General features: G+C 40.2%; 1 protein-coding gene across 1 annotated transcript in view; it reads right to left on the bottom strand.

Moving 5' to 3' along the window:
• Window positions 1–7,439: 7,439 nt before the first annotated feature.
• LOC138963637 (uncharacterized) overlaps window positions 7,440–12,500 on the bottom strand; it is a 53,254-nt gene continuing 48,193 nt past the window's right edge. Inside the window, exons 3-6 of the mRNA XM_070335484.1 lie at window positions 11,308–11,499; window positions 8,971–9,099; window positions 7,985–8,080; window positions 7,440–7,585 (exon numbers count right to left, since the gene is read on the bottom strand). Of these exons, the coding sequence (XP_070191585.1) occupies window positions 7,440–7,585; window positions 7,985–8,080; window positions 8,971–9,099; window positions 11,308–11,499 (563 nt within the window). The remainder of the gene's footprint in view (window positions 7,586–7,984; window positions 8,081–8,970; window positions 9,100–11,307; window positions 11,500–12,500) is intronic.

The following is a 12,500-nucleotide window of genomic DNA, read 5'->3' as shown; positions in this document are numbered from 1 at the left end:
GGAATTATATGACGTCATGACGTATCATGCTTGCCTACGTAGATTGTATGTTTGAAAGTCTGATTTCTGTTGGGAATTCGCGTGGTGAAGACTGCGGTAAATCTGTAGATGATAAGAGAACAAGGATTGTCTCAGAAGAAACGACTAAATGTTTCAGACCTGTAACTTCATTTCAACATTCTATGTGACAGGAGAGTTTGCTGATTTTGTGTTAAACATTGGAGAGATCGTCTGCTAGAATCAGAGATAGGTCGCTTCAGATTGCAGTTTCTGGAAATTTGCAAGGTTTGTTGCCTGTTAAAAAAACTGGATTTTACACGTAATGTATGTCATGTACATTAAGCAACAACAAAAACACACACAAAGCAAATGGCATCGTCTGTCGACTTGTCACATAAACAAACCTGGCGAGGTATGCGTGTACTTTATACACGTGGAAGAAACCGGAACCATGCGTCTTTGTTATTGCCAATATGCTTTTGGATATTGGCAAAAATGGCCGACTTCCGTAGCATTATGCTTTGATGATCGGAAAAGGGATGTGTGAGACCATCCAATCACAGCCCCCGAATTCCCCCACGTGTCCATCAGAATAGCTATATAAAATGTATAACATTGTGTCACATCTCCCAAGAACTGAGAAAGTCTGTCTCGGGGACTTGGTCATATCAGCAGAAGAAAATCCATCGTAAGGTCAACCCCAGGCTGTGCATGTATCGGTGCCGTATCTCATTTATAGTAATTGAACGTAATTACATGTGTAGAGAAGCACTACAATTTCGTTGCTAGAGGTTACCTGTACAATTCTCTCCATCGTAGCCAGTGTGGCACGCCAGGCAGCGCCCGGTCTTCTGGTGACACGTGTTGAGCAGACAGCTGTGTGACGGACATCTCGTATTACACTGGTCGCCATACCACCCAGGTGTGCACGCTGAAGTAGACACACACACGAAATGTGAGAGAAAGAAATACAGAACGCGCGAGAAAGAATATGACGTCATACTTCATCATGACATTGTAATACACTGTACATCACGTGCCGTCATTCCATACTTTCATCACATCCTGAAGAAGGCAGTTTGCCGAAATATTAAACAAGAAACATATAACCTGGTTACTGATGTGTCCACTTTTGTTTAAACCCAACCAGTGTTTCAACAACCTCATTTCAACAACTGTCAAGTAAGACACAAATACGGTCTTAGCTGTCATATATAGCAATTTTTGTGTGATAAAAGCTTTGGCTGTGGACACGAGTCCGTTTTAGGCGGCAAATTTAGAATGAACCCTGCCAAAAGTAAAAAAAAGATAAAAAGCCTAACGGTTTTGAGGCTTGTGTTTCTGCAACTGTTTTGAAATGTGCAAGTTATTCAGAGAGGGGGAATACAGCCAATCAAATTGTTTTGAGCGCTCTAGCGCCGTTAGTTTGTCAGAACAGGAGGTGATCCATATTAGGAGCCGGTCCATATTAGGAGCCCTTCCCCTACACACTTTCTGATGAACCTATGTTCCAAGAAAACGATACCCATAATGGGTATATATGAAAACTAAATAACTATTGATGACGACCGGAAGTCCGGACTTCTGACAGAAGACCTGGGCGATACAAACCGCTCGCTGATTAAAATTCATGTAATTATTTTGCATAGTTTCGGAGCAGTTTTGAGAAAATCATTGCAGGAGTTACTAAAGTACAGAACAGCGAATGTCCCTTGAACTTGTTAAGGTCCAAATCGTCAGAATCCTTTCCAAAATGGCGCCTTCGGTATACTGTCTTTAATGTTTTTATATCGCTTCACGCGACTGGTTTTCTTTTTTGACTCGTCTTTGTATCGAAAGAGTGGTTATCTTTCCAAACAGTTTCACAAACTCGTCGTCCTCACAAAAAAATATTACCGTTGGTACAGTTGCCAGTGATCGCGTCACACCCGCCTTTGTTGCAGAATGCGCTGCAGGGTGAACAGGATGCAGTGTTGTTTTTTGAAAAACCTTGACCACACTCTGAAAGAGAGAAAGGGCAGGTCTAAGCATATACAGTAATAGCAACGTAACAGTACATTCTTTCCCGTTAGACCATCTTGTAAATCATCATAGATCCTCACACACTTTTAAGTGAGATAAGAGATAAGTGCATTCTTTCCCTTAAAAGCATACCAAACAAAGCAAAACAAAAGTAGTATATAAACAAACAAACACAGAACAAAACACGCTGGTGGCTTTGTTTGCAGATTTGGAATATTTTTCAGAACTAATATCTGCAGCATAGGAAGTAGATAGGATCTTAGTTGTCGGTATGTGTATAAGTGGAAGAAAGCTCTCATCCCATGTAAAACCTCGTGAACGACGGTGGTGGTGCGTAAATGAATATATATGTATGTTATAGTAAAACCCTGTTTCAAAGCTGAACGTTTTTCTCGTACTGGCAGAATCGTAAGTAGCGTCAACTGGAAATAATAATAAATGACAAACGACGCCCGCTGAACAAACCAAGAGTTATATTCTAAATTGATCCTGTATTCCAAAGTGACATATTTGACGTCATGGTAGAGAAGACGTCATAACGCGAAGCATTACATCACGTAAAACAGTGTGTCACATCTCCCAAGAGCTGACAAAGAAGTCTGTCTCGGTGACTTTGTCATATCAGCAGAAGAAAATCCATCGTAAGGTCAACCCCAGGCTGTGCATGTATCGGTGCCGGATCTCATTAATAGTGATTGAACGTAATTACATGTGTAGAGAAGCACTACCATTTCGTTGCTAGAGGTTACCTGTACAGGTCTCTCCATCATAGCCAGTGTGGCACGCCAGGCAGCGTCCGGTCTTCTGGTGACACGTGTTGAGCAGACAGCTGTGTGACGGACATCTCGTATTACATTGGTCGCCATACCACCCAGGTGTGCACGCTGAAGTAGACACACACACGAAATGTGAGAGAAAGAATATGACGTCATACTTAATCATGACATTGTAATACACAGTACATCACGTGCCGTCATACCATACTTTCATCACATCCTGAAGAAGGCAGTTTGCTGAAATATTAAACAAGAAACATATAACCAGGTTACTGATGTGTCCATTTTCCAACCAGTGTTTCAACAACCTCATTTCAACCTACGTCTCTCTTTCTCTCTCTCTCTCTCTCTCTCTCTCTCTCTCTCTCTCTCTCTCTCTCTCTCTCTCTCTCTCTCTCTCTCTCTCTCTCTCTCTCTCTCTCTCTCTCTCTCACACACACACACACACACACACTAACACACACACCCACACACGTAGGCACGCACACACACACACACACACACACACACACACACACACACACACATATATATATTACACAAATACACGCACACACGCACGAAAGCGCACGTGCACGCCTTTATACGCTTACACACACCTACACGCACACACAAACTCCCCCACACACACACACACACGCATACACACACACACATACACACACACACACGCACACACACACATACACACACACACACACACACACACACACACAATCATGTTCAATAATCATGAGGTATAACGGTCTTACCGGAGCAGTTTCCTGTTTTCAGGTCACAGTTGCCAGTCGCGCAGTTTTGGCCACACCTGTATTCACATTGGTCTCCCCATCGGCCGGCAACACACCCTGATCACAATGACACACACACACACACACACACACACACACACACACACACACACACACACACACACACACACACACTAACTTTACTGGTTCATGACAATAAACATTATTCTATATTCTATTCTATTTCACACACACACACACACACAAAAGCATAACATAGAAGTATTTGAAGATTGTCTTCTTATTCTTAAAGATCATTCAACGAACATATTTGGGAACAATGTTGTTGTTGTTGCGAAGGTGCATATCATTTGAACCAACGCCTAAAACGTCGCGACATTTCGACAACGCACTTCTGCAAGACAAGAACGGTATAGTTTGTGTTGTGTTTAATAACCGAAACGAAAACATATCATATACCTCTTTTATGTTTCTTCTTTATCTTCTTTATCTTCATGTTATTATGAATATATTTGATTTTATATATGTATATGACTTTATTTAGCGAGGGCACGAGAGGATGTTCGTCTCCTGAATCATGTGTTCAATTTGTTCAATTCTTCTTCTTCTTCTTCTGCGTTCGTGGGCTGAAACTCCGCGTACACTCGTGTTTTGTGCACGAGTGGATTGTTACGTGTATGACCGTTTTTACCCCGCCATTTAGGCAGCCATACGCCGCTTTCGGAGGAAGCATGCTGGGTATTTTCGTGTTTCTATAACCCATCGAACTCTGACATGGATTACAGGATCTTTTCCGAACGCACTTGGTCTTGTGCTTGCGTGTACACACGAAGGGGGTTAAGTCACTAGCAGGTCTGCACATACGTTGACCTGGGAGATCGGAAAAAATCTACACCCTTAACCCACCAGGCGGCAGCGACCGGGATTCGAACCCTCGACCTTCCGATTAAGAGGCCGACGTCTTACCACCCCGCCACAGCGCCCGTCAATTTTTTCAATGAAATGTACACATTCACTAAAACAGGTCAGATCGAGGATTCGCTGCTGAAGTTGTATGTAGATGAAATGTAAAAAATATCCTTTTTGTTCAGGAGCATGATAAGAAATCTAGGTGGAGTTTTTGTTCCGAACTGGTGAAACATCTCCTGTTAAAAGGAGCGCCATTTTTGTTTCCGAGCGTTCGTATTTAAAGATTCCTGCGCAGCTAAAATAAATGTTGACCACAAGTACGCATACTCAGACAATTACACAATGGTTTAGCTCTCCAAAACGCATGCTTAGAAATTAAGTTACTGCATGGTTTCCACATGGCACATGTTTTTCCAAAGCTTAAAAAACCCTTTACCATATATGGAAATGTAAACACATTATGCCCTTGACCATATAAGGAACAGCAATTGCAGTCAAAGAATGTACAGAAACTGATATAACTTCCAAAATAGAAACACCTTAAAATATGTATGTCAAGCTTGTGCATAATAGCTTGACCAATAACTTGTGACGAGCATACGTAATCGAGTTATATTATTATTCTGGCACAAGGGGAGATTCAAGGACTTCCATTGGATAGTCTCGTGTCACCCTATATTGGACATTGGACCCAATTGTTACGAAAGAGTTAGGATGAGGAAAATATTTACAACAACAAACTCCACTCTGAGGCGGCCCTGTCAAACCCTAATTTGTGTATCAAATTGAATGAAATTTCTTCCGAACTTTGGGATTTCATTTGAGCTACGAAGCTTATAAATCAATTGATGAGTGTGGTCATTACATATCTAATAATTCCAAATGAAATTAAAGTGTGAGTAAACGATTTAATCTTATTCTTTATGATTTCTGGATTTTAAGAAAAAGGCTTGTGAGTCCCTTAATATTCATCTGCTGGGTCTTGGCTGATATACAAGCCATATAAAAAAACAACACTCGTGTTGTAACCTCTATATATACCATGTTTACTCTAAAAATGTACTCACAATTAAAGAAAATAGGTTGCTTTGGCACTAATTCGCATGCTTCGCGGAGACGGGCTAGACCCGTCTCAATCTTTCAGTTTAGGCTATAAGGAAGCCAATTAGTACAGTAGTCTCTATGTTGGCTGTTTTGATGTTTGTTTTTCACGAAAATGTGTTTCAGGCTGACAGATTGACTTAAAGGGAGTACATCTAACAAGAAAACTGTCTCAAATCGCCCCAAAAGCTATACAGTTGAGGTTGTGGGTTGAAATTGTGTGACCACACACCAGGAATGCCTTAACATAAACGTTTGAGCGCCGAGTTACTCAAATAGAAAGCGGCTGTGTTTTGAGTAGGAATCCCAGACTGTTATTCTCATTGTTACGCATCGTGCGCGATTGGCTCCTAGTTTTTGTCGAGAGCTACAGAGTTCGTTTTGGCAGTTGATAATATGACAACACGCACAAGGAAGGTCTTAGAATTAGTGTTTGAGCGTTCTATGTTTCACATTTTAAATTCTGTGTTTGGTAGTCATAGCAGACCGTAATATTCGCCAACGTACATTGTGTTTATTTCTGGTATGCGAAGCGTTTTAGCCCTGTATGGCACGGAATTAGCGTACGTTAGCTAGACTGAAGGTTTGCATTTCTCAATCCAACGGTCTTAATATGGTTTACAGAATGGGTATCTATGAAAACTAAATAACTAATGATGACGACCGGAAGTCCGGCCGGACTTCTGACCGAAGAGCTGGGCGATACAAACCGCTCGCTGATTAAAATTCATGTAATTATTTTGCATAGTTTCGGAGCAGTTTTGAGCAAATCATTGCAAGAGTTACTAAAGTACAGAACAGCGAATGTCCCTTGAACTTGTTAACTTAAGGTCCAAATCGTCAGAAAACTTTCCAAAATGGCGCCTTCGGTATACTGTCTTTAATGTTTGTATATCGCTTCACGCGACTGGTTTTCTTTTTTGACTCGTCTTTGTATCGAAAGAGTGGTTATCTTTCCAAACAGTTTCACAAACTCGTCGTCCTTACAAAAAAATATTACCGTTGGTACAGTTGCCAGTGATCGTGTCACACACCCCTGTGTTGCAGAATGCGCTGCAGGGTGAACAGGATGCAGTGTTGTTTTTTGAAAAACCTTGACCACACTCTGAAAGAGAGAAAGGGCAGGTCTAAGCATATACAGTAATAGCAACGTAACAGTACATTCTTTCCCGTTAGACCATCTTGTAAATCATCATAGATCCTCACACACTTTTAAGTGAGATAAGAGATAAGTGCATTCTTTCCCTTAAAATCATACCAAACAAACCAAAAGTAAAAACAAAAGTAGTATATAAACAAACAAACACAGAACAAAACACGCTGGTGGCTTTGTTTGCAGATTTGGAATATTGTTCAGAACTAATATCTGCAGCATAGCAAATAGATAGGATCTTAGTTGTCGGTATGTGTATAAGTGGAAGAAAGCTCTCATCCCATGTAAAACCTCGTGAACGACGGTGGTGGTGCGTAAATGAATATATATGTATGTTATAGTAAAACCCTGTTTCAAAGCTGAACGTTTTTCTCGTACCGGCAGAATCGTAAGTAGCCTCAACTGGAAATATTATTTAATGACAAACGACACCTACTGAACAAACCAAGATGTATATTCTTAATTGATTCTGTATTCCAAAGTGACATATTTGAGGTCATAAGTTAGAAATGGTAGAGACGACGTCATAACGCGAAGCATTATAAAGTGTATAACATTGTGTCACATCTCCCAGGAACTGACACAGTCTGTGTCGGTGACTTGGTCATATCAGCGGAAGAAAATCCATCGTAAGGTCACCGCCAGGCTGTGCATGTATCGGTGCCGGATCTCATTTATAGTGATTGAACGTAATTACTTGTGTAGAGAAGCACTACCATTTCGTTGCTAGAGGTTACCTATACAGTTCTCTCCATCATAGCCGGTGTGACACGCCAGGCAGCGCCCGGTCTTCTGGTGACACGTGTTGAGCAGACAGCTGTGTGATGGACACGCTTTGTTACACTGCTCGCCGTACCAGCCAGCTATACACGCTGCAATAGACAACGAGAAAACGATTTTAAAGCATCATTCTAAACAACTGTCAAGTAAGACAAAAACCCGATCAGACTGTTGTATGCAGACAAGTATCCAAAGTAATGCGGATTACAGTTATAACCAAATGGTTTTTTTTAAGTCACTTCCAGAAATATGTATACACTTTCTGATGAACCTATGTTCCAAAGAAACGATTTCTGGAGAAAGACATTGTGGTTAGTTTTCTTACAAAAAATGTACTCTCTCTCTCTCTCTCTCTCTCTCTCTCTCTCTCTCTTTCTCTCTCTCTCTCTCTCTCTCTCTCTTCCCCCCCCCACACACACACACACACACACACACACACACACACACACATTGACATTGACGGTTCACTAGGCTGTGATACACGGTCTTACCGGAGCAGTTTCCTGTTTCCAGGTCACAGTTACCAGTCACACAGTTCTGACCACACCGCTTCTGACATCGTTCTCCCCATCGGCCGGCAACACACTCTGAATTACATTAACACACACATAACAAGATGACTTGGATTCTATAGACATATTGAAAGAGAATCTCTGTGCCTGCGTTAATTACATAATCTTTGTCTATGTGATTTGTGTTTTTGTGTCTGTTATTTTTGTCTCTCGATATCCAAAAGTACGATTGTATCGGATGTGATTTCGTTATCAATGTTTTGTGTGAATCAACAGTAAACTAATTTCTAAAACAAACAAACTACATGGCTGTTGCAAGCACTGTCACCATGTTCTTGAGATATAATAACTGGTGACCATTTCCTGGCAGTAAAAGCTCAACTTGAAAAAGTGTTGAAAGTTGTTCATTACAGTCAAACCTAATTACAGTGAGTTTGTCCCAGTCACTTACTAACACTTATTTTGATTCATGTGGTTTACCAATTGATGTCAGGCAAACAAGAACGGTAGCGTTATAAAGCGTTAATTACCCAAAACAAAACATGTCATATACATAGTTTCTTTTTCTTATTTTTCTTCATTGTGTTATTAAGCAAGGGCGCGAGAGACTGTTTGTCTCATTTAACACAATATGTCAATACTCTGTGAAAGTTCACTAACACAAGTCAGATCAAGGCTTTGCTGCTAGAGAAATAACACGAGCTGCTGAGGAAATGCAACGAATACACACCCGCTTAGCTAACAGAAACAAAGAAACTGGCAACATGATAAATACACATTTGGATAGGTTACACAACAGGTCTTGAATTGAATTTGAAAATATTCCCAAGTAGTCCATGGATATGAAGATAAACGCGAGCTGCAAGGAAACAATTTTGTATAAATAATGGTTCTTGATTCGCCAACCATTGATGAGTTATCTGTAATCCAATGAGAGTTAGTATGTGACATATCCAAGTCATTACCATCGTAACAGTTGAGACTTGACCGATAGCAAAAGTTGGTTCCAGCGCGGCCACCACAGTTGTTGTCACAGTAAAGCCGACACTGTGGTCCCCATCGTCCCTCGTCACACCGACTGTTGCCCCACGGCACTGAAAACAATGGACAGAGACTGCTTGCCAGAGGTTCCAGCTCCAAGCACAACTTATGCTAGCATACGGGTATACTACTATACACATATAAGACAATTTGTTTTATTCATGTAATAAAACAAACTCATAAACAGACAGACTGCCAATTTTATTTACAGCCAATAAAATATCCTTTTATATGTATCTGGTTTATAGTTTACGACAATTTGAAAATGACGAAAAATCACGTGCAACAGTGGGCGCAAATGAGTTGCGTTTCTTTTGCCGGGGTCTGTACATGTTTTGCTTCTTTGGGAAAACAAGATGCATCATACATAAAACAATGATTACAATTTACCTCCCTTGAATAATAGTATGAAGTAATGAATGCTCCCTTGATATACACACTTTCTTCCAGTTTCTACTGAGATAGTTTTAGCGGAAACCCTATTTTTTAAGGGTGTGAAAAGTTTGACAAAAAACACATTAATGAGTTCCTGTAATTTTTAATTTATTTTTTTATAAATAGAGCTTAAAATGTTGCATGCTGTTTTGTTTTGTTATTATCTGGATTCTCACAGATGGAAGTTACTGAAATCAATAAAGGACCCAATTTTTTTCTGTTCATATATTTATTTTCATATTCAATATTATATGATTACTTGACTTATCACATTTTATAAACCAATAGATATTTCCACTTGGCTGTCTGTAGGAATCCAGACAACAAATATTGTCATCATTTTCACGAGTTTTCATTCACAGCCACCTGGGAAATAAATATCATGTTCCCCATGCAATAAATCCCCGGTTCCCATAGTTGCAGGAAGCAGGTTATACATGGATAATCAAAAGTAAACCCAATAGAAACGTTCGGGGATTCTTCGGCTCTTTTCATTGGCGTTTTCCCAGACCTGGGCAGACGACACTGCTTTACAAAGTTCCAAAGACGAACTGGCAAACTGGCAAAAGTAAAAATTAAAAAAAAAAACTGCTTCATGAAAGGTCATAAATTCATCACAAACAAATAAAACTTAGTGATATGTTTTGTCTTCTTACAAAGTCATGGAGTGCGTGTATCTGTGTTTCGATACACAGACGTTCGGAGAAACACGAACGTCAAGTCAAACCAATTGACCCCTGACACACAGATTTTGACCCGTGCACAAGACGTTGTATTCATAAACGAAGCGCAAATAAGAAATAATAATAAAAGCAACAAGATATGCAAACATCTAACAAAGCCGAGCAAGCAGAATGACAGGTATATTGAAAAACAAAGAGGCAATGAGTCGGAAACAAAATCGCGATTCTTTCCTTCGCTGCACGACGAAACTCTTCTGTGACCTTTGACCCAACGTGCCTTGCTGCACAATGCAAATCTTCTGTGACCTTTGACCCAACGTAGCTTCCACATTTGATCACTAATCTTAATATTTACAATTGAAAACAGAGGGGATGGAATACTGAGAAGAACATACAGAACTGTGCATCCTCAAACCTGACATACTTATCTCAACATTTTATGAACTCAAAACACAGAAAGTTGCTTTCACACGTCAGCCTTGATTGCAACAACATGCTGGGGCCCGGGCCCCAAAACATGTGCATGTATTATCAAAACGAAACTCGTGTTTCAAAGCATGGCTCCCTGTGTTGATTTTTCACTTATTTTCTCACTACCAAAATGATGACAAAAACGATGTTTGGTGGTTTGTTGTCAGACCAGCTTTTCTGTCGGTCCTCGGGGGGCATATCGACTTTTGTTTCATATTTATTGACCGCGGCCTTCGGCCTTGGTCAATGAATATGAAACAAAAGATGATATGCTCCCCCTCGGACCGACAAAAAAGCTGGTCTGTCAACAACCCATTAAACATTTTATAATATCAACCCCAAAAAAAGGACTAGTGTGAAAAGTGAGTGTCCCTGAACATAATATTGTGTCAAAACCAAGTCCATATTTCGTGTTACTAAAAATAGCACATTTAGAACATATTCTTCACAACTGCTTCAGCATATTTGTTTTAATAACTACTAATATAGCAGAAAACTATACTCTATGATTGATGTCTTGCCCAATATTCAAACATTTTGACTGATTAATGGCAGCTAAAAAAAATAACGCCCTCCGCTACGTAATTCTGGGGCCTTAATCGATTCAACCGAAAACGAGTTTGTCATTACTTCAAACATGAGGTAGCTAGTGCACCTTGAGCATATGCTTACCGAGAATTTCAAATTCATTGAGGTAAAGACGACTGGTCGATCCAGCTGTTCTGGTGAAGCGAACCCTCTGTCCGTAGAGAAGTGAAGAACAATTCACGGAGATGTTCATGACCCTTATCTGGGTGGCATCCACCGTCACACAGGGCTGACCGTCCACTGTGATGTAAAACTGGGTCAAATAGTAACTAATTGCTGAAACACAGTGCAGATAGCATTAGTAATTGTAGCACGCATATCAAACCACAGTATTCAGTCTTGATGTGACTAGCCTTCCAGGAGGGATTGATCCTCTTATTGTTTCACTTCAAACATCATTCAAGCAATATGAACATGTGATAGTCGCTTTTATTCTCAAATATTGATGTGATAACAGTAAACATGTTTTTGTAAACCTAGATTCTAACGCTGCAAATGAAAAACGGCCATACACGTCAAGCCCACTTCTTACGTTAGACCACAGGCGGAAGGTATCGTCCACTACTGGACTACTACTATCACAGAAAGACTACAAGGTACGTCACTCACCTTCGAGTCTTCTGTGTTCTTGGAGTCGCTTCTTGGGGAAAAATATTGTTCAAGACGGTTTGCCTCTTCCTACAGTCTGTGTAAGGTCAAATAAATATACAGTTGAATGATTGTTTGAACTGTGTGTACCTTTAATTTTCAGCTTCCGTCTCTTGCAATTATAGGACAGGTAGAGTTAATATGCTTTATGTGGGGACAAGACACTGAACAAACATGCAACCAGAGAACACATAATTATGATCGTGTTATAATCATATCTGGAAGTCTGTTGCGATGTTTCAAAATGGGGATGGAAGGGAAGATTGTGTACGCGGAATATGGTTGGACTGGAGCGGTTTTGCAGGCTTATTTTTTTAATTTTTGTTATGTGGAATATTGTTATATTTGTGGCTGAATAGGTAAGTAAATACATAACTGGAAAAATAATACAATGAAGAAGAAAAAGCTCGGTGTGAGAGAGTATTGAGGGGTGGGAAGGAGGAACGGACTTCAGGGTTTTTAAAACAGATATCCTATTTCAGCCTTATACTGTATATTGAGAGACACAGGGTGTATGCTAGCTTCCATTGAAGCGTGCAATGTTTATCTAATAAAAACCTCATGGGGTTTCAGTTTGTGTTCGTTGACAAGGGTGTGTAGCACAGGAGCTCCTGTCGTGTGTAGGTTGC

This window comes from Littorina saxatilis, linkage group LG4, assembly GCF_037325665.1.
Source record: "Littorina saxatilis isolate snail1 linkage group LG4, US_GU_Lsax_2.0, whole genome shotgun sequence".
Classification (NCBI taxonomy): domain Eukaryota; kingdom Metazoa; phylum Mollusca; class Gastropoda; order Littorinimorpha; family Littorinidae; genus Littorina; species Littorina saxatilis.
The sequence above is the reverse complement of the archived record's forward strand: the minus strand, read 5'-3'. Positions and strand labels throughout refer to the sequence as shown.